Source organism: Lepisosteus platostomus, chromosome 22 (genome assembly GCF_059453375.1).
Source record: "Lepisosteus platostomus isolate fLepPlt1 chromosome 22, fLepPlt1.hap1, whole genome shotgun sequence".
Lineage (NCBI taxonomy): Eukaryota > Metazoa > Chordata > Actinopteri > Semionotiformes > Lepisosteidae > Lepisosteus > Lepisosteus platostomus.
This window is the reverse complement of record NC_142632.1, coordinates 14,201,806-14,223,210: the sequence shown is the minus strand read 5'-3', so window position 1 is coordinate 14,223,210 and position 21,405 is coordinate 14,201,806. Positions and strand designations below refer to the sequence as shown.

Sequence of the window (21,405 nt, the reverse complement as noted above, 5' to 3'; positions counted from 1 at the left end):
GGCGATGGCTGTGTTTTTACAGTGCCCTTTTCCAGTTATAGTGATCTTTCATCCTGAAGCTTTCAGCCTAACTGCGCAGAAGGAGGCTCTCTGAAGGGGACGGGCTGTTTAGTCACCTGGCTTTGGATTGTAGTAACAGTTGTTTTGAGTGGCTTTTTATTCCTTACACATATGGTGTTGTTTTTAAGGTGGGTTAAACTCTGGGAAAGCAGTGAGTCACGAGAGGAAAAACACCCTCACCCCAACTCAGAGAGACAGCGTTTCTGCCAAATCGCCGGTGTCTGGGGGTGACCCACTGGCCCCCCACAGCCCCTTCGACCCCCACCACCGCGGCGTCGTCCCAGGGGAGGTCTACCGTGCGCACCTGCCCCCCCACCTCGACCACACTATCGCCTTCCACCGTGCGCTTGACCCAGGTACGCGGTCTGGGGAAAGACCCAGTGCTCACTGCTTCCTATGTTACCTTGACAACACGGCCCACTTTATCAGACGCCAAGGGCGAACTGATGTTGCTAGCACAGCTCATAAACAAACAGCAAGAACCACACAAGCACTATACAGACAGTTCATCAGCTGTGTTCATCGACACAGCTGATCAAACTATGCAGTGTACTATTCTTAAGAACTGTAAAAACAGGAAAAAAAAATTTTAAATGCATGGATGGTCGCTGGTGAGAAGGATCTCCTAAACCTCTCAGTCGTGCATCAGGGTGCTAAAAAGTGACACTGAAGAGGCTTTATTTGATCAAAAATCACTGTGTGGTGAAGCCCACATTTCCCACCATAGGTGTGGCCTTTCTCTGGGTCCACTTCTGTACTGAGTCCTCCACAGACTCCAGTTGTGTCCCAACAGAGGCACCTGCACTTTTAAATAGCCTGCTAAGTCGGGCCGAGTCTTCCTTCTGTATGTTACCTGTGCTAATTTGTGGAGCAGTTCTGTAGCCTGATGCTGGTTGGCTCCAGAGAAGAAGCTTAATAGGAGACTTTGCTCCATGAAACAAACAGAAATTGCAGCTTCCATAATTGCAGAGGGGACTGGTGTTGGGGAGGTAATGCACATACCATAAAGCAACTTCCAATATACTTATTAATTAATTTGATGTTTTCATTGATTTCATCGGTGAAAAAAAATATGCCACTACAGTAAACAGAAAGCCAAATCAGAAAATAAAAGTTGGAAGCATGAGAAAAGACGCTTGGTTTTAATTTCTTTTTTTTTCCCTGCAACAGCTTATTTATTTCCAAGACAGCCTTCGCCAACTGGTTACCACAACACGTATCAGCTGTACGCCATGGAGAACACACGCCAGACCATTCTCAATGATTACATCACCTCCCAGCAGATGCAGGTCATTCCCCGGCCTGACGTTGCTAGGGGACTGTCGCCACGGGAGCAGCAGATCACCATCCCCTATCCGCCTGGAGCAAGAGGTATTTACTTCTTCCACCCCTGTGACCTGGGCCAAAGAATTTATGCCTATGTGGAGAATGAGTTGCCTTTTCCAGACTGCTAGAAGCAAATGACCCTGTCAAATTACCTGTGATAGAATCAGGTGGCGATTATTTCTTTGGTTTCGGATCGATTCAATCATCACGTCCTCCAATTTTCAATTCTTAACTATTTCTTTCATCATCCCCTGCACAATTTTTGTTAAAAAAAAAAACAAATCCCTAATATTTGCATTGGATTAATGGCAAGTTAAAATGATTGATTCAGATGGGGCGGGTGGGAACATTTAAAAAAATGTAAGAGGTGCTTTTCTTTAAATTTAAATGGCTTTGGTATTCACTCTGGCCCTTTGCTTCTGTCTGAAAAGGGATTATTGATCTAGCCCAGATGCCTCCCGCTATCCTGTTGCCTCACCCAGGGGGAACAAGTACTCCCCCAATGGACCGCATCACCTACATCCCTGGAACTCAGGCCCCTTTCCCTCCTAGGGCTTTCAACCCAGCTTCCATATCTCCAGGTGAGAACCCAGCCCTCCACCCCACCGCTTTACCACAGGCTGCTGGCAGGAGGAGGAGACGTCGCGGACAGTTCACAGGGCAGCACGGGCAACACAGGCGCCGTTGGCGTCGCGTGAGAGTTGGCTTGCGTTTTGTTGGACGGGATGACTAGTTTGACGGAGGTTTCTCTGTGTGTCTCCCCCCCCCAACGGAGACGTAAGGTTCCGTTGAAGTACTACGGCCCATTCCAGTTTAAATCCTGTTAATAATTATTATTATTATTCTTTATACTTATATAGCACTCTTCTGGACACTCCACTCTGTAAGCGCTTTACAGGTAACGGGTAATCCCACTGTCTCCACCAATGTGAAGCCACACCTAGACGATGCGACGGCAGCCATGGTGCACCAGTCCGCTCTCCACACACACCAGCTCTCAGTGGAGAGGAGAGTGATGTAGCCAGTTCATAGATGGGGGATTAATAGGTGGCCATTATTGGTAAAGGCCTGGGGGAAATTAAGACGGGACCACCAGGGTAACACCCCTACTCTTTTCGAGAAACGCCCTGGGATTTTTAATGACCAGAGAGAGTCAGGACCTCGGTTTTACATCCCATCCGAAGGACGGCGCCTTTCTACAGTATAGTGTCCCCATCGCTGTGGGGCATTAGGACCCACACACATCGCGGGAAGAGCATCCCCTACTGGCTCCACTAACACCTCTTCCAGCAGCAACCATAGTTTTTCCCAGGAGGTCTCCCTTCCAGGTACTGGCCAGGCCCACACCTGCTGAGCTCCCGTGTGGGGCTGGATGTGAGCTGCAGGGTGATAAAGCTGCTGGCATTGTTGCTGGCGCAGTTACATTGTCCATCTGGCATAAGATTCCTGTTGCCCCCCTGGAGAGCCCTGCGCCAGTCTGTGTCCCGCGGGCCCGTGCGTCTCCAGTCAGCCCGCGCCTGCTGTGTGTTCCAGGTCACCCCGCCCACCACGCGGTGTCGTCGGCCAGCGCGGAGCGCGAGCGGGAGCGGGAGAGGGAGAGGGAGCAGAGAGAGCGCGAGAAGGAGAGGGAGAAGGAGCGAGAGAGGGAGCAGAGGGAGAGGGAGAGGGAGCAGAGGGAGAGGCTGGTGGCGGCGGCGGCGGTGGCCGCCAACGAGATCACCTACATCCGAGGTGAGTCTTGAGCCCGTGTCGTGTCTGCGATTCCCACAGAATCCAGAGGTGGGGAAAGGTTGATCTCACGTTTCCGCGATGGGTGTTCAAGTCGAACCGAGCCTGATGTGCGCAGCGGGACTTGACCCGTCCGCGGTGCTAGCGCACGCCGGGCCATTTCAAATGGACGCCCTGTTCTCGTCGTCTCCGAGCAGGCCCCGAACAGCCAGGCAGGCCAAGCAGCCACGGTTACCTGCGGTCGCCCTCTCCCTCGGTGAGGTCGCAGGAGAGCGTGGTGCAGCAGCGGCCCAGCATCTTCCAGGGCACCAACGGAAAGAGCGTCATCACCACACTCGACCCCTCGCGCCTCTTGTGAGTTTCGCCCCCCGCTGGTGTGGGCAGCAGCTCCTGCTCGTCTTGGCGTCGATCCGTCTTTCGTTGTTTCCATTTCCTCTAGCTCCTGAAATCTGATGAGTAGGATGTGAAGCTGTTTCAAAACTGTTTTGAATGCACCCTAGTTATTTCACCATATGGCAACATGGTGCAGTGTTCAAACACAAGCCATTTAGGAAAAAGGGATGAATCCACACCCCGACACACTGGTAAAACGAGCTCGGATTGACCCTGACGTCTGCTTCTTGCCCTGACAGGCAGAGCACAGGCGCCCGGTACAACACCGCAGCAGACGCGCTGGCTGCCCTGGTGGACGCCGCAGCCTCCGCCCCCCAGATGGACGTGGCCAAGTCCAAGGAGAGCAAACACGAGACGGGGCGCATCGACGAGCTGGCCTCCCGCAGGGCCGCCGCCCTGAGCGAGCAGCAGCAGCAGCAGCAGCAGCAGCAGGCCGCGGCCGAGGCGGAGCGCCGCTCCATGCAGTCCCCCTACACGCCGGGCGGCAAGCCCCCGCCGTCGGCCCACGCCTACGGGGAGGGCAAAGATAAGGGCCCCCCCACCAAGTCCCGCATCGAGGAGGAGCTGCGGACCAGGGGCAAGACCACCCTCACCGCCGGCAACCTGATCGACGTCCTCATCACCCAGCAGATCTCCGGCAGTAACAGCCGGGAGAGGTGCTCCCAGAGCTCCGACTCCGCCAGCAGCTGTGAGTCTCCGTCCGTCTCGGCTTGAGCCGCTCGCTTTGTAGATCTCGGCGTGATGGGGGGGCGCACGGCCGTCGGTACCCCGTGACTCTGCTTGACCATTCTCAAGCAATGAGCAAAAGGCCAAGGACAGTAGCCTGTAGCATTTCTGTTTTCTGTTCTGTTATCTAGTGTCTTCCAGTCGGTATGATGCACCCAGTGGGGACGCCGTTGAGCTCGTCAGCCCTGCCACCTCTCCGGCACAGTCGCAGGAGAAGCAGGACACCTCCTTCTCGCAGGAGATGACCAAACCGGCTCAGGCTGAGGGTAGGTGCCCTTGAACGGTACATAAGATGGGGATGATTAAAGCTGACTAATGAGAGGAGTTTGGTTCCCGTGTTCCCCTGCTGGGGCTTGGGCTGTGACGTGCTCTTTAAGAGTGGCGGAGGTAGAAAGGGCCCCACAGGGCCCCATCAAGCATGACCTGCACAGAGCTGTAAAAAAGCCATATAGATTCCATGTATTGTTAATAAGGATATATTAATAACCTGTGCATCACTGTAGGACAGGCGTCCACTACCTTGCAGAAGGGGGTGTGCCTTGAGTTAGCTTATACGCTTGTTATTACGGATTTGAATGCCTTTGATACTTTTCTTCATTTCAATAATAGCCCCACTTACATTGTGATTCATAACAGGTTGATTTAAAATATAGCAATATTTAAAATGAATAACTTAAGGTACACGTCTTATCCATTTACTGTGATCTTTGCCCTTGCTGAGTTCTCCAGTCTTGGGCTTGTTGCTTGACACTTTAAAGCAGAACACAAGTCTGCAAGTGAGGTATTAACCGGCTGCAGGATTGACAAAGATCTGTTTTCACGTGTGAAAATACCTGTTCTCAGAGATATGTTGAACCAAATGCTGAAAAATAGCCTAGATCACAAATAAACAACGGTGGTTTGAAATCTTTGTGCATTTTCCTCATGGGGTTCTTACTTCTTGGCCTATTAGACTTTCATTGCATGTGCCCCCTAAAAATCTTTAGGTTGCCCTCCCCTGCTGTTAGTTAATGGTACTACCTTGTGTGGAAGCCTGAACAGGGAAAGGCTGTTTTAATACAAGATTTCCTGGGTTGTTTTGCAGCTGAGCAGCGCTCGTTCGAGTCCCAAATGGGTCGGTACCGGCAGCAGTCGGAGTCGCCCTCCCCACAGCAGCCCCCTTCCTCCCAGGCCGACATGTACCCCCAAGTCCCCAAGACTCACCGCGTCATGACGCTGGCAGACCACATCTCGGTAAGAGAGGGGCGGGGGGACAGGCGATGTGTTGTCTACGGAAATGATTCTGTCACCCAGTAGAAGTAAGGCGATTGATTTACAGAAGTGTAAATTTAAAGTTCTGTGGTGTCAAAATGAGTGAATACTTTTTATCCGGTGTCACTGCTCTTGCCAGGAAGGTGTGAGAGGTGGACCTGCAGTGAACTTGGTTCCCTAAAAAACAGTTCAGAGAAAGAAAAGGGCTTTTATCTTCTTATGAGCCAGAGAAAAGACGTTTGCGCCTTAGCTATGATGCTGAGCGAGGATCTGATATACGAACTCCGAACACCCTTGTAAGCATCTGATATAGTTGTGTCTATTAAGGGGAGAAGCTGCCGGCAGCGATATGATTATTATTATTGCATGCGACTGCCTTAGGACACCCTCAAGTGGGGATCAGTGGGTTTGCGGCTGGGAAAGTTGTCCGCTGTGCCGCCCTGATGAGTGTGTCCCCTCCGCAGCACATCATTACCCAGGACTTTGCCCGGAACCACGTGACCAGCCAGGCATCCCCCGCCTCCTCCTCCTCCTCCTCCACTGCCACATTCCAGAGCTCCGCCACAGCTGTGCACACTGTGGCCTCCGCCAGGAGCAAGGTGTCCAGCCGCTACAGCCCCGAGGGCCAGGGCCAGCCCGGCCATCACCAGAGGGCCGCCAGCCGCGTGTCCCCAGAGAGCGCCGCCGACAAGCCCAGGGCCAGGTACCCACGGGGTCGTCCTCCGAGAATCGGGCTCTGGTGCCGCTGAACCGGTGGTGTTGTCGCAGCTGCAGTCATCAGCTTTTTGTAGTCTTACAGTGGAATCAGCTTGTTAGAGAAGATCGTGGAAACTATGTATTGTGCTCTGAAGTTATCCTAGATCGAGGAGTTTGTTTGCCATATGTACGTGCACAATGGGCTTCTTACTTGCGCTGACACAATGGGAGGAGCAGTGGCACTGTGGCTAAGGAGCTGCACCTGTGGCTGGAAGGTTGCCGGTTCAAATCCCGTGGCTGGCAGAGGAATCCTACTCCGTTGGGCCCCTGAGCAAGGCCCTTAACCCCAGCTGCTCCAGGGGCGCTGTATAAATGGCTGACCCTGCGCTCTGACCCCAGGCTTCTCTCTCCCCGCCTGTGTGTCTCATAGGTTATGCGAAAAAACAAATTGCTAATGCAAGAAATTGTATATGGCCAATAAAGTGATCTTCTTCTTCACCTTCATTGCAGACAGCACATTGCAAAATGGAAAATAATTAAAAAACGAATTATGAGACGGTTGGACGTCTCAGCTGGAGAGTGTGAGGACATATTTAATGCTTCTTCTTTTTTGGCTTCAGGTCCGGCAAGTCTCCGGAGCTTGGCAGCGTGGCTATGGATACGTACGAGCCCATTTCCCCCCCGCAGAGCTACCCCAGCATGGACAAGCAGGAGGCCATGCTGCAGCAGGCCCAGAGACGGGAGGCCGACAATCCAGAGCAGAGGTGCGGCGCCTGTAGGGCAGGCAGGGAGAGGACAGGGTAGAAACAAGCAAGAGGAAAGCGCTTCTCAGAACAGCACTGTTGTTTGTGTGCTCATTCTGCTTGTTGTGACTCTCCAAAAAAGTATCAAGACTTTATCGTATACATAATAAGAAACAGGTCTTGTCAGTAGTTTCACATAACCGGTAAAGGCCACCCTTGGTTTCTTTACAGTAAGAGAAATCTGTGTGAAATGTTAGTACTTCGTCTTTGGAATATTTCTCCCAGTAAAACCATTATTTCTAGCTGACACACAGTGGTGCTTCTTCTTTTTTATTTCGAGGTGACATGTTTTTGCATTCGTGCGGGCTGCAGTGCAAGCTGCTCATGCTTTAAGAAGAGACTCAGAGCCTTGAACCTTGCCCTTTCCTTCATTATAGGAGTGACTCTCGCTCTCCTGGCAGTGTAAGCTACCTGCCCTCTTTCTTTACTAAGCTGGAGAACACCTCCCCAATGGTGAAATCCAAGAAGCAGGAGATATTTCGTAAGTTGAACTCCTCTGGTGGCGGGGATTCTGACATGGGTAAGTGGGGCTTCTCTAATCCCTTCCGACTTTCACTAACATTTCCATAAGGAAACAGAAATTCTAATCAGTATTAAATGTTCTCAAGAATGTCCGCCTGTGACCTTGGGTGTTTAACAAGATAAATTGTCTATGCAGCTCTCCTCTAATGTACAGGCTGTGCATCAATATGTGTGTAATGTGTGATTGTCAGTATACAGTAACACAGGCATTTTTAAAAGGATCCCATTTCTCTTCAATATGATCTGATGTTTATTCTCCAGTTGTAGTGTCTAGTGTGCTTATTCCCTTTATCCTATGTCACCTTTGCTATGGTTTTCCCAGTGAAAGAACTGCAGATTCTGATAGTGATCATTTAATAGTGTGTACTCTGCCTTCCTTAAGAAGTGCTTAAATCGCTGATGTTCTAGCACTGAGGGACGTTCCTCTTTCCAGTATTGAATTAGTCTGTAGGGAACATGGCAGTGCAAAAAAAACACAAATATTCAGGGGGTTTCTTTTAGCTATTCCTAGTTGGGATGAAAATTCAAGACTTCATATGTACTGTGTCTTATGAAAAGGTTTGCAAGACTATATAAGGCTCAAATTGTTTTGCCTCAGTTTAAATTGTTATCCAGACTATCTTTGGCCTCTGTAAATGAGCTTGTGGTCACACTAACAATGGTTGGTAAGGCTAAGTGGTTACATTGAAGGATGGCTTTCCACATTCATTTTAAAGCCATAGATGAAGCCTGTTTAATAAGAAACATCAGGAAACCAGTGATGTACTTAGCTACTCTATAATGCAGTTTAAAGCTGTCACATGTGCTGTACATGTGTTCAAAAAGGTAGACTCTTGTTTATGTAAAATTCCATTATTCTAGATTTGTATGGGATATGTCCCTGAAATGGAATATTATGTGCCATGACAGCCCTGTTGATGTTGGTTATATTGTTTGAATCTGCCATAAAACACACTTCCCTTAGGGAATAATGATAATGTTTGATTGAAATTGCCATACACCTGGCAGCCTGCTAATTGCTCCTGTCAAGCAGAAGTAAAACACATTCCTTTCATTTCAAGAGCTTTTTGTTCCAGCTTATAGCTTAAGTAGTATTTTCAGCATGTTTATTTTTGCCCCCTGATGAGTTTTTCTGTTTATTTTCCAGCAAGCGCACAGCCGGGGACAGAGATCTTTAACCTGCCTGCAGTCACCACTTCTGGTGAGAGAAGGAGCTGGAGTTGCAGTATTTAACCTGACACATTTCAACATCAATAGTCTGTTTTTGCCACTTTGTTTCATCCTTAAACATATAACCCATCACTGTACAGGCTGCATGTGTCTTCATTCCCAGAGTTTTAATTCCCATTTTATGAAATATTCTAACTGGCGAGGTTTATTCGGCGGTCTCCAGAAAGACTCCACTGCTGTCTTTCTCTTTCTGCCCTCTACGCCCTTCATTGCTCTTCTTGTTTTCCTGTTGTACCGAGCCTGCGATTGCTCCCCGTCACCCCCTGCTCTGCTCTCTCTCTCCCCTAGGTGGCGTCAGCTCCAGGAGTCACTCCTTTGCAGACCCGGCGAGCAATCTGGGTCTGGAGGACATCATCCGCAAAGCCCTGATGGGCAGCTTTGAAGACAAGCAGGAGGAGCACCAGGGAGCCAACTCCCAGGCCATTAGCATGGCCATGGGCAACATGACCACCACCATGACCACCATGAGCGATGCCCGGAGAGAGGAGGCCAACCCTTCCCCTGGCACAGGTCGGTACCCCACACTCTCTAACAGACATGAGTCCTCTCCTGTAGAGCAGTGGTCCTAAACCACTCCAACACAGTCACAGTGTGGACTATAAGGACAAAGCAGGTGTCTGCTTTTTTAGAGCCAATTATCCAGTCATCAGCATGGGATATGGCTTTTGTTTGAACACTGATCTTTTCAGATCTTAAATCTGGATTCTGTGCAATCTGGATTTCTTAAATCAAGACAAAAGCAGTCTGCAGTCTGAGTCCAATGTGTTTTTTTCCCCCCTTGGTAAACCTCTTTCTGGGTGTGAGGGGCAGAGTTATCATCTGACAGCGACCTGCTTGGGTTAACGGTGACGTGGGGCGTCACGGCGGACTGTTCTTCTCTCCCAGGCCATGCAGCGGGCAAGCAGAAGCTGGCTGGGAAGGCAAACAGCAGGAAGTCCAAGTCTCCCATTCCAGGGCAGGGCTACGCCGGCGCCGAGCGGCCCTCCTCGGTGTCTTCAGTCCACTCGGAGGGGGACTACCACAGACAGACTCCGGCCTGGGCCTGGGAGGACCGGCCCTCTTCCACAGGTCAGGGCCTCCCGAAACCCGGCTCACTGCTGCCCAGAGTCTGCGGAGATTGACACCGCAGCCCTACGAGACATAGCGCAGTTCAGACTTTGGCGCTCCTGCTTTATAGTTGTAAAACCCTATTTCTGCATGCCTTTCTGTATGTTTGTGACATGGGTGTTGAAATTGCGGAAGACCATGTCTCCAAAAGGGTGTTCAGGCTTGTCTCGGCAACAGTAAAACATTTAATTTATAATGCCCTTGGCCACGGCTTAGCAAGACCTGCCTGTAAGCAGTGTTATTTAGGTTGCAGTATCCCAGATTCACTCGGCACTGAGCACAGTGCAGGACCGCTGCGTAGAATTGTAGCTCCCGGCCCTGCGCTGATGAGACCTTGTGCTTTCCTGTTCCAGGATCCACGCAGTTCCCCTACAACCCCCTGACCATGCGCATGCTGAGCACCACCCCCCCGACCACCATCGCCTGCGGCCCCCCAGCCCTGCAGGCCCAGCCCGGCCTGCTCCCCCAGAGCCGCATGTGGGAGCGGGAGACCACGCCCATTCTGATGGAGCAGTACGAGACCTTGTCAGACAGCGACGACTGAACGCGGAGCGCCGGATGACTGACAGCAGGGCGCGCCGCCCCTGGAGGGTTTTTGGATCCGGGGAGGTTTTCCGGGGAACCCAGATGGTTTCGGAGCGGAGCAGAGCTGCAGCCCCTGGAAGCCGGCTGAGAGACAGAGGGGAGGCTGGTCGAGGGGCGTCTCTGGAAGGGCAGGGCGCAGACTGTTGTGGAATTTGAAAAAAAACTTTAATGTAAAGGAAAAGGACTATTTCTTGTTCAGTTTCAGTTTGTAAAGAAAAAAACTAATGTCTTTAAATCACGTATGTAAATAGAGAGTACTTTTTTGCAGTGTTTTTCCTCTTTTTTTGACTTTTGTTTTTATGTTGCTTTGGAAATTGATCCATTTTGTAAAGGGACCTGTATTTCACCAACATTTTCATGTCTGGGCAAAGGATAACCCCCTCCCCCACCCAGACTTGTTAAAACACTCTCATCAAGACGAACGCGGCTTTGCTTTTGTGTGGAAGCTGATGATGAAATACAGACCTCAGTGAGTTCCCGTCTCTTTGCCTCATGTGGATATAGCCAGGTTCTCCAGCATCCCCAAACTGGTAGAGTAATTCACATTTCAGCTGCAATGTAAATTTGAATGCAAGTTATTTTGCTACATTGTGGAAATAATGCATGGGTATTTTACTGTTTTTGTTTTCTAAAGAAATGCTTTTTTTGTTCTTTGAGGACTTACCTCATTGTTCTGCACACTGGTAATGAACTGTTTTCATCATGGACAAACATAAGCTGAAAATCCATTTTAATTTATTTTTTTAAACCCAAAATTATTGTATCTTCTAATTGAACCAATGTTTTTAAGAGCAATGCTCACAGTGGTTAAATGCACATTTAGAACTGAAGCTCTGGGAACGTTTCTTAATGGGTGATGGTTATCACTAGTGATTTGGTTTATCACTATTACATCTTCACACAAAATGTTCGTTTTTCCCACTTTTGATATTGTACAGACTAAGATCTCTTAAACCTTATTGCGTATTTGACAAAAAACATTGTTGCACTTTTGTATTGTAAGTTTCTGATCAACATGTTACTTTTTTCAGTTGGGCGCACACCCAGAATGTTAGCTTTTGTGGCATTTTTCTTAAAAATTAATATTAAATTTCGTATGTGGAGGCATGGGTGATACGGCTCTAGTCAGTTTTGGTTCCTGCAGATTTTTTTTTGTATTATACATGTTCGGCTGCAGTTCAGTTTTGTAAATGGTACAGTCATGTGCAGTAAGGTTGCTGCTTTGTCATAGTAACATTGTTGTACTGCACTTTCATGACATCCTGTTGATTTTTATAGTCGATTAAACAGAAGAGCAGCTAAGCTATCGTAGCAAGTGAAGTAGAATCATTTCTAATAATAAATCACTTAAGACTTTTGAATTAACCCAAAAAATATTTTCCCCAATTTTACTTTAAAAACCACTTAGGCTTCCTTGCCAAGGCTAAGTACTCCACATTTTGCAAAGAAAACTTTGTTTTTGATTTTAAACTCCCAGAGCTGATGTTCTGATTTTTAGTTTTTTTTTATTTTCAGTATCAGTGTGTTATCCTGTTTGTCAGTTGTTTACTTCGTTATTGACAAAACAACAACAAAAAGTTTACACAATGTGAATCAGTGGATCTTAGAAGAGTCAGCACAGTGATGCATTTCTCCATCTTTGTAACATTTTAAAGTGGTTACGTTTTCTGTTTAATTTGAGACTTGAAAAGCCCAAGCATCGCATTTTGCTGAAATGCAGTTTGTATGGCACAAATGTCTTTTTAGTAGTCAATGACAAAAGTTCAGACCAATCAATAAAGTGGATCAGTTCTCCACCTCTCTGAATTTTTTCAGCATTCATTTTTGTTCTCTAACACGTGGTTTTCCTGTGTTGCAGATTAGAAGGTGTTTAAAATGCGAGGCCTGCTAACTGTTAACTTATGAGTACAAGAAGCACAGCCTTTCTGTCCATTAAACCTTAAATAGTACCAAACCAGCTATCCTTTGCTGTACCTGCTATTCTGGAAATACTAGAATAATGTATGATGCATCTTTGAAAATGGCTAATGGAACAAATGTCACTGTCATTGTTTTTTCATTTTGTTGGGAGAGTTTTACAGTGGATAGAGAGAAAGTTGATCAAATGATTTGTCAGCAGGGATCAACAGACTAAAAGAGTCCAGACTGTGACAAGGATTCCGTAAGTAACAAACTTTGAGATTCCTCCTGACTGGGTGGACTTAAGTCCGTTAGGGTTTTCTTAGCCTGCAGCAGTGCATTGAAGCTTAAGAAGAGCAGGCCACCCGTGAGCTTGCGATGATCGCAGTCTTCCATACTTGCTGTCCTGCAAGGTCTGATGGAGCTCACTGCAGGCTGGGACCCAGCGGCTCTAGCAGCTGTCAGAGAGATGTGGGGGCCTGTATCCGGAGATCTCTAACTGGGAGTGTTTAACATTGCAAGTAATTAAAAGTGTCTCGATTTGTTTTAATAACGGTTGTTTCCACTGTTTTATGACATTTTGATTTGGATAGGAGCCAGGGATACATGAAGACGCCACCGTCTTGAATTCCCAAGAGGTCAGGGAGGCAGGTATACGTGGAAGACTAGTCCAAGCAACTCCGTAGCAGGAACAAGAAACCTCTGTTAAGAGAGCACAGAGCCCTCCTTTCAAGTTGTACAGGTGCGTAGGCCAAGAACTGATGATAAAAGGACAACTTACTAACCTCACGATTAAGTATGATATTAACTCTGCTGGATTTCATGTTACATCACTTCAGTTCAATTAATAATGAATAGTTACAATTAAGTTTAAAAGATGGAATTCTCAACTGGAAAACAAATATGTGATTTTTAAAAAAAGCCAGGACAGAGTACTGGAAACACAATATGTGAAATGAAGTGTTTGTTAGCGTGCAACGTGATTGAAGTCACGCAAATCATTCAACAACATTGATTTTGAATTGACATTGAAAGCCCGTTCGTCCAGCCAAGGTCTCAGAGGAGCTGGAGCCTATCTCACCAAGCAAATGGGTTCGAGGAATGATGCACCACACAGGGCCAATTTCCCCAGAAGCCAATTAACTCCTCCATTGTCAAAAGTAAATCTCTAATAGCAGCATGTGTTTTCTAAAGTTAATATAATGTGGGCTGAGGTAGAATTAGATCTGAACATAAGCTAAATTTGTAAAATGTTCCGGAAACATCTTTTTGACTCACTTGTTTTTTTTTTTTGTACTGCATGTTACTGTTCCTTTTTTTTAACTGCACAGTCACAACGGTAATGATTGGCTGCCAAAAAGTGTATTACTCATGACCGCTTTAAGGTACGAGCATATAGCATATAAAATAGAAGATATGCGATGTCATCATCAAAGGCTGATGAAGCAGATCCAACACAGTAATATTAGAATATCTGTAAATAGACTTCTGCCTGATTTGAGGAAAGTGGATTTGTTCCCATGTTAAAAGTTGCTCTTAGGTCTGTCTCCTTAGTTTGAACTGCTTTTGTCATTTGGTATGACCTGTTTAGAAATGTCACAGGAAATTTTTCGCCACAATCAGATACAGTATCGATACTGTTTTCTAATCTACCTGCTCTGAGTGGAGCTGTGCAGCCGTGTCCAGCGTGGTGACCCATTAGCACTCATTTCCTGCTCGGCTCTGCGCAGTCGCTCGGTCTGAAATAAAGCCAGTGGTGTGCTGAACATGGGCCTTGAAACTGTTACATGAGGCAGCATAAGAATGAAAGCTCACAAGTGAGAGGAAAGCATTAGGCCTGTCTGTTTGCTATAAACATGTCCTGAGTATCTGAAAATCAGATCATCTTATTACTGGAACACTTTAAAAAGACTGGAAACTGAACCTTTGACTTGTTTTGTTTGTTTAAAGGGTGCCCCAGCGAAAAGATTTTGACACGGTTTCATAACATTCGCGAGAGGTTTCACTCTCCTCCGTTCTTTTCTTCCCAGCGCTAGGAGCACACTTCTCGATACCGAGTCCTGGGCTCGTCTTCGAATCTCATTAAACTATTGATTAAAACTGACTCTTATTATCCTCCTCCTTCGATCCCTGTGTTGTATGTGTCTCTCTGAGGGAAAACACAGACATCTGAAATTCATCGCTGCTGGCTTGCTGCTTGAATAAGGAGCAGAAGTCATGACGTGAGAGCCTGCAGGAATGAGCACTAAAAATATTATGCATATATTTCATATTTTCTGAAATCAGAAAATGTACAAAGGGAATTAAAACTTCAAATGCATCACTAATCTTGAAAAAAGTAATGGCGGAAGCTAATACTTGCAACGTGGAGAGTGGAAAGGCAAGTTGTGATCAGGAAATGACCAAAATATTGTCTTTCCTTCGCCTTCTGTAGTGTGATAAAGTGTGGTTTCTGCTCTGTCTGCTGTGACCTGAGCTTTGCTCTACATTTGTTTTAGCTTGGTGCACAAGCTTTCATTGGATTTTGTTGAGAGATGTTGCTGGATAACACTAAACCTTGCACTTTCTGGGTATTTGTGAACTGGGCTTTAGTACTTGCCACAGGTAAGCAGTTGGTCTTTTGAACTTTCAAAGCTTTTGTTTAAACTGCCGAGTACACGAGGGGAAGGAAGATGTACAGTGTATACATGCAAGAATCAGATGTGGAGACCATGATTGTCAAATGTTGTGTGGACAAAATGGGTTATATATAGGTTGATGGTTTCTGTTGTTAAAACCGTGGCCGTTTTGGCCGGCATTACAGTTGTAATAAACGAAGAGTGAGTTTAGCTTCTGTGTCAACAAAGGGCTTGAAGCAGTTGCTTTGAACAGGCGTTGGAAATGGCGCAGAACAGAGTGAACTGTGGTTTTTCTGTACGTCTTGCGAAAAGGGGTGTTTCTGCACAAAACATTTCATTGTTTTTTAAAATGTAATTCTAAGAATAACGGCAAAATGCAAGTTCGGACACCATGATGATCTCTGTTCTATTAATAATAACAGGATTATGGGTAACCGGTCATCTGTTTGTTTTCAGTTTATATTTAGCATGTTTTTGTTTTACCGGTATACAGGATACAGATTTTTGGTTATTTGATAAGGTCACTGCTGTGAATCAGATTTTTTTTGTGCATTTTCACCTACAAATATGTGTTCTTGGATATTTTATTTAAAACCGCTGCGTATGGTTTATAGCTCACAGGCCTCGGAAACAAACACCCTTGGGTTTTTTTTCTTTTCTAAGCACAAACGTGAATTTGGGGAGATCGCTAACAGCCTGGTGGTTATGGCATTATCCTGATCTGCACAGGAATGGCAAAACCACGCTCCTTTCTCCTGTCTCCCTATCTCCTCCTTCCAGCACAAGACGGCTGTGAAGAAGTGAAACCCCAGAAGGTCACCAAACTCGAAGCCGCCTTGGATTCGGGAATTCTGTTTCCGTGCAACTTCAGCACCAGCTTGCTAAACCAGTCCAAGACCAAGGATTGGGAAGTAGTGTGGACCTTCAATAACTCCAAATCCGAGACCAGTCTGGTTCAAATCTTGTCGTCGGGACGCGAGCGCTTCTTGGAGAACAAGAAGGGCAGACTCAGGGTCTTCCTGGGCCTGTCAGAGAAGGGCAACTTCTCCATCCGCATCGAACAGCTCCAGCCGCATGATATGGGCACATATCACTGCAAGTTCTTAGCTGGTCGCAGTTGCTTGGAAATTCAGGGGATTGAGTTCAGCCCAGGTAAATACAACAGATCCATCAGAACTCCTTAGTGAGCTGAAAGACAAGCTAAGGGGAATTTTTGTGACCCAACTTCTCATCACCTTTTTAGTCCTGTTAGTTGAGGCAAAACACATGAGTCAAGAGTAGTCAATAAACAGGTGCTTTGCCATACAGATAATGCAGTTTTAAATAAATTTCATAGCCTATAAAATCCTTAATTCAGTTTCTTTTCAGTTGAAGTGTAGTCTTACCAAACATCAGGCGCAAGAGTTATCTTGGTGTGAACAAAACAGTGTAACTAGGTGCAAGAAGTGTTGTGCTTTTCCTCCAGTGGTTCTTACCCTGCGTTTGAAGTCAGTCCGGTGTCAGTGGATGAAATGTCAGTCCAGTATAGTTTTTCTAGGTTCTGGGAGCTCGGTTTGGGAGAGCTGGTACGTCATCGGCTCAGCAGGAGGACTGGGGGTCATCATACTCCTTCCCTTTTTCGTTTTGTGTCTGCGGCGAAGAGGTGAGCATTTCTTCCTCCTGATGTCTGTTCACTTTGAAATGACTTCTCTCTGAAAGGCTTAGAAGCAGAGTCCCAGTGGACTAAGACCACTGGAGCTGAAGCCTGCCTCATACTGGGGCCTCCCAGGCCTCCCTTTTCTGAAAGACAAACTAAGACAATACCTGAGATAGTGAAGGGGGACAGGATACATCAGTATCACAATCTCTTCTAGTCCTTTGTTTCCACCACATTTTGAAACATTTCTTTGGTTTCTGATGTGACCAGGGCTTTTAAGGGACATAGAGCCATTGGTACAGTAGACCTGAAGGCTAAATCACACCATACAGCCAATTTACCCCATGAGCTTGGGACGTCATGTACGTATGATTTACTATAGCTATACCTCCTTCATGTAGGTGTGACTTTAGAATCCTGCCTGGAGTTTTCATGCTTTGAGCATGGCTCTGTGTTCAGCTGCCTAACTGGATTATTGTACTTTCATTCTCTGTTAAAGGTTGCAGACGCCTGGCTGACCCGTCAAAGTATGTACCAGTAATTTGTTGTACCTGCGCAGTTTATTTTCAGATCGCTTTCTTGTTGTTATATCAGTATTCTCCTGTAAGACCTACCCATGAAAAAGCAGTCTCTGCAGAAAACGGCCAAGCCGTTGTTGTGGTGTGTACCTTCAGAAGAATGGTTGGATTAGCAGGTCATCCTGTTCTTGTATTGTTGTTGCTGGTGGTGGTAGTTCTCTTGTTGTTAAGGTAAACCCAGGGCTTTAAAGGGCTTGAAGCTGTTGTTAACACTACAGTGTTGTACCTTTCTTTTACTTCAACTACAGATGTAAACTTCATATGTTTTATTTTGATTCATATCCTAGGAATCTTGGTCACGGTAAGAACAGCAGAGCAGGTAATGGCTGTCTGTCTCAAACTCTGGAGAAATGTATCCTCGTATTGTGAAATTCACGAGTTATTAAATAAATAAAAAATTAATTATTAAATCATTAAGTGCTACTATGAGATGTCATGCAAGTTAAAATACTTAAAGCCCACGGTCTTTCCTCTGAGAGATTCAGGAGATTCAGGGCTCTGTATATTACATTGTGTAACGAAGCCTTTATGAAGGTGTTGGTAGCACAGCATCCAAAGGCAAAAATGAAAAAAGGAGTTACCGTTGGTTTTAAACTTTTAGGTCAGTCATTGGAGACTATTTATGGAAACATGAGCTTTCATAAAGGTAGGATCTACAGATTATTTTTGTTCTAAAGTAAATGTTTTATTTACAGTGCATTTAGAAGTACTGAGGGGACCTGTAACATGACAGTGGATATAATGTTTCTCAGCTCACAAGTGCTCTCATCACTGCATTTTTAAACCAGAGGGTGCAAAGTCCTTAGAAGAAATCTATAAAGTCCTTCTTTCGCTCAAGCCGCATGTTCCCAGCTCACAGTCCCAAAGTAGCTTGTGCAATAACCACAGAAAACAACACTTTCTTACCGTTGTTAAGATTTCTGTCTCCGCCTTGTGGTAGTCTCTTCCGAACGGCCTCAAATCAGTTTGGAAGCCCTTGAACCTCACAAGAATCAGTAGCATTACTCCTCTTTTATTTCAGTGACATTTAAAATGAGCAAAAAAGGAGAGTGTGGGCAAAGGTTTTCTATTTCTCTTTTCTGGGTTCTGTCTGAAAAGAGCCACATGCAAGGCGGTGTTTGTCCTTATGCAGTCTCTAAACTACATAGTTGCCTGCTTTTACTGCTCTCCGTTTTATATGTCTGAGTTCCAGTAGCTTCATTTACAAAACAGTGATTCTTAATCTCCTTTAATGTCTCTTTCATGGCTGCTCTTTTGCCTCTTGTTCCAGAAAACACCATCGATGTGACTATCTATGGTAAGTCTAAATGTACAGTATTTGTGTGTTTCTGTGATTGAGAAGTGTTCACTGGCATGCAAATATCTAGGTTGTCAGGGAGTGGCTGAGTGCAATATAGTTTATTATGGGACTAAAATAGAACCTGAATTCCTTGTGTTTACTGTATATTATGTGAAAAAACATTTTCACCAGTTTAATGCATTGCAGGAAATGCACAAGGCAAATAACTAAAAACACAGCAACGGAAGCTTTTACTGTTTTTGTTTTTAACTGCTTTACCAGTGAATTCCATTCTTTTCCCCATTATTAAGAAAACAGCCTTCATGACCCAGAACACAGGGAGCATGTGAGAAGAGATCCAGTCATTACTCAGAGTAAGGCACCAGTACTTCAGTTTTATATTTTAATTTCATAATCAATGGTGGAATTAGGTTTCCTTTTTACTGCATTATTATTACCACAATTCCGTGGTATACTGACAAGACTTGCAAGCATGGGACTATTTGAATATACAGTATATCATTTTAATGCATGTTAATAATATCCATAATAACATGCATGATTCTGTTTTTTGTTTTGTTGAGTGTACGAGAGGTCTCGAGAAGGATCAGAGATCAAAGAAGGTGTTTTCCATGGCCATCACCTGTGGCCTTTCCCGGCGGTCATTAATCAATTCCTTTCAACTGTCTTTAATTTTCCTACAGGCTTTGGCGGAGTAAAGAAAACAAAATCAACAAAACCCGATTATGGTATGATCAGTTCTTCTTCTCTGCATGTGAGCAGTTTTAGATCATTGAAATTCAGAGTGTGTGTTAACATCAATTAGAGCTTCGGTTGAGCTGTTGGGCTGGATTGAAAAGCAGCAGCTCTGCGAGTCTCCAGGCCCAGACCTGTGAACCCCCTATCTGTTGTAGGGAGTGGTGGGGTATACCCTGAGCCTGCAAATGAATATGATTGAATCCCTGGAGAGTTAGTCACTGGGTCGGCCCTAAAACATTGTTTCCTCCAAATCATATAGGAAGTGGAACACATACCTTAATGGAGAATGAGTGGGGGAGGGTGAAAATTCAGTGTGAATTAACCCCCTAAGAAAGGGGGCACATGCAGAGATGATATAAAGCCACTCATTATAGGTAGCTTAATTTAGAATGTCTTCATTCCTTAAAAAACGCTTCCTCACCTTGCTTTTCGTCTTTGTTTTTATTACAGTCAACCAACGAGAGCTCTCCGAAAGCATGGACACCCAGAGAGCAAGGAAGAAGAAAAGTAGGTGCTGAGATCTGTTTGTGCGCTGTCGTACTGATGACTTGATTGTGTTGTCATCTGGAAGCTGCTGAAAGAAATTCAGAAATGTATTCCGTTTCCTCAGTAACAGCAGCCGGAGCAAAAGAAAGCCTCATGCTTGTGTTTTTGTGTTACAGAAAGCGAGGGGGTCAAGAAGAGAAGAGAACAAAGTAGGTCCTGTTTGGGGGGGGGGAATTTGTGTGTCTTGTTTTTTTTTTCATGCAAAGGATCACGTTTTCCCAGTTGCCCCGCTCGTGCTTCTGGGATAGACTCCAGGTTGCCGTGACCCCTGGCGGGAAGTCGGATGGAGAATCCCTGTTTCAGCTGCCAGTGTCCAAACACTCTGTGGCGCCGAGAGAAGACCGTGATCTAGATGCACGGATGTTCTGGCACCGGACTGTGACATTTGCACCACTGAGCTGACTTTGCCCCCCCCCCACCACACATCCTGCAGACGATGTCTCACTGAGAGTGGGCACCGTAGGATGTGGTGACTGGCCCACTCATAGCTGATGCAAATAAGTAACAACACGTAGAAACCTGGTACATAAAATGCCATAGCAGTAGTAAATGTGTGACAGTGCAGCACCAGCCTGAACATGAAGGAAGCATCAGCAAAAGCACCTTGTGACTGCTTGGCCCTGTGCGTTCTGCAGGCTGTTGTTGGACACACTAGTGTTCTAGTGCTGCAGAGATCACCGCCTCATAAACACCTTGCAATTGTCTGTACCACATTTGATCTGTTTATCTATCATTTGGCCTTGGGTTCTTTATTTTATGAGAACTATACTATGGCTTGTGGAGTAGTTAGCTCTTAGATTTTAAAGACTAACAACAACAGAATAAACATATACCTGTTTTATTTCTGTTTTATTTGATAACCTAGTTCAAGAGTTACTTTGCTACCTCCTTGTCATTAAATTCAGGTATGGTTACATGGTGTGCAACTGATGTAACAGCTTACAGTTCCAGGTTAACAGTTTCTATTTTATCCCTTACAGGTGTAAAATATGAAAACCCAATTTATGCCAACAGCCGTGAACATCTGAACCAGCTATAGGAATGAAGGAATAAAAAAGGAGATATTTAATGGTTTATATTCAGGCTGAAGTCACAGTCAACGTGTTTGATGCAAGTGTTTGTGCTCGGTAGCAGTTTATGGGCTGCAGACAATTTGTGAATGTAAAAGAAGCTGTTGAAACATCAAGTATTACTATAGCCTATACAATCTGCCTTTAGTGAATGCACTATCAGCAGGGTTTAGATAGTTTCGTCTTATTGATACTCTTAATGTTTTTATTAATGAAGTACATTTTACACATAATACAGATTATAGACAATTCATAAATTATGTTTTGTAACCTTTAATACCTTAATATGGGTAGAAACATGTTCTTAAAGGGAAGGCTTGTGGAAGGGACTGGGACTTAACAGTTTTGTTTTTTTCAACACAATCTATTTGTAAAAGTTGGCCTCTAAAATGTTATCGGAAACATTTTTTGAAAAAATAAATAATTTGAAGTTACTTCTTTCCTTGCATAGTTTGTTTGTGTCTGCCTTTGCTTTTTAGGTGAATAAAGACATCAATACCTATAGTTGCAGATGAAATGCTGTTGTGTCAGTTTCAGTCTGAGACGTTTGTCTGTCTGTAAATCCACGGAGCGTTTAACAGAACCCGGACTAT

The 21,405-nt window shown here is 45.5% G+C and overlaps 2 protein-coding genes across 13 annotated transcripts in view; both read left to right on the top strand.

The window, feature by feature from the left end:
- The window catches only part of ncor1 (nuclear receptor corepressor 1), a 71,780-nt gene extending 59,547 nt beyond the window's left edge, over positions 1–12,233 (top strand). For 8 of the 10 annotated variants that reach the window (XM_088616254.1, XM_088616252.1, XM_088616251.1 and 5 more), the window contains 15 exons: positions 189–416; positions 1,231–1,431; positions 1,818–1,967; positions 2,920–3,117; positions 3,312–3,468; positions 3,747–4,195; positions 4,365–4,499; positions 5,318–5,466; positions 5,949–6,187; positions 6,801–6,944; positions 7,361–7,503; positions 8,653–8,706; positions 9,024–9,245; positions 9,621–9,803; positions 10,196–12,233. In XM_088616254.1, coding sequence (XP_088472380.1) covers positions 189–416; positions 1,231–1,431; positions 1,818–1,967; positions 2,920–3,117; positions 3,312–3,468; positions 3,747–4,195; positions 4,365–4,499; positions 5,318–5,466; positions 5,949–6,187; positions 6,801–6,944; positions 7,361–7,503; positions 8,653–8,706; positions 9,024–9,245; positions 9,621–9,803; positions 10,196–10,386 — 2,843 coding nt within the window. In that variant the 3' untranslated portion in view covers positions 10,387–12,233. The remainder of the gene's footprint in view (positions 1–188; positions 417–1,230; positions 1,432–1,817; positions 1,968–2,919; positions 3,118–3,311; positions 3,469–3,746; positions 4,196–4,364; positions 4,500–5,317; positions 5,467–5,948; positions 6,188–6,800; positions 6,945–7,360; positions 7,504–8,652; positions 8,707–9,023; positions 9,246–9,620; positions 9,804–10,195) is intronic. The other 2 variants (XM_088616249.1, XM_088616253.1) reach the window with 2 other exon arrangements.
- A 2,443-nt stretch (positions 12,234–14,676) lies between these two features.
- LOC148643565 (uncharacterized) lies at positions 14,677–21,246 on the top strand. 3 transcript variants are annotated; one of them, XM_088616258.1, is made up of 12 exons: positions 14,677–14,930; positions 15,725–16,096; positions 16,473–16,586; positions 17,080–17,107; positions 17,446–17,477; positions 17,760–17,804; positions 18,429–18,455; positions 18,749–18,811; positions 19,142–19,186; positions 19,647–19,703; positions 19,859–19,891; positions 20,723–21,246. In XM_088616258.1, exons 1-12 carry the CDS (start codon positions 14,861–14,863, stop codon positions 20,779–20,781), a joined length of 945 nt encoding a protein of 314 aa, XP_088472384.1. In that variant the 5' UTR covers positions 14,677–14,860; the 3' UTR covers positions 20,782–21,246. The 3 variants fall into 3 exon arrangements, with proteins under 3 accessions (XP_088472384.1, XP_088472387.1, XP_088472386.1); XM_088616260.1 differs by having other exon boundaries at positions 14,679–14,930; positions 16,482–16,586; XM_088616261.1 differs by lacking the exon at positions 17,760–17,804 and having other exon boundaries at positions 14,678–14,930.
- The last annotated feature ends 159 nt before the right edge of the window (positions 21,247–21,405 follow it).

Excerpts from the sequence above, each read along its gene's own strand:
- LOC148643565 (XM_088616258.1), top strand. The coding sequence starts at position 14,861 with ATGTTGCTGGATAACACTAAACCTTGCACTTTCTGGGTATTTGTGAAC. Across the intron at positions 16,097-16,472 it reads GGGGATTGAGTTCAGCCCAG|TTTTTCTAGGTTCTGGGAGC; the intron begins GTAAATACAACA and ends AGTCCAGTATAG. Across the intron at positions 16,587-17,079 it reads TTTGTGTCTGCGGCGAAGAG|GTTGCAGACGCCTGGCTGAC; the intron begins GTGAGCATTTCT and ends TCTCTGTTAAAG.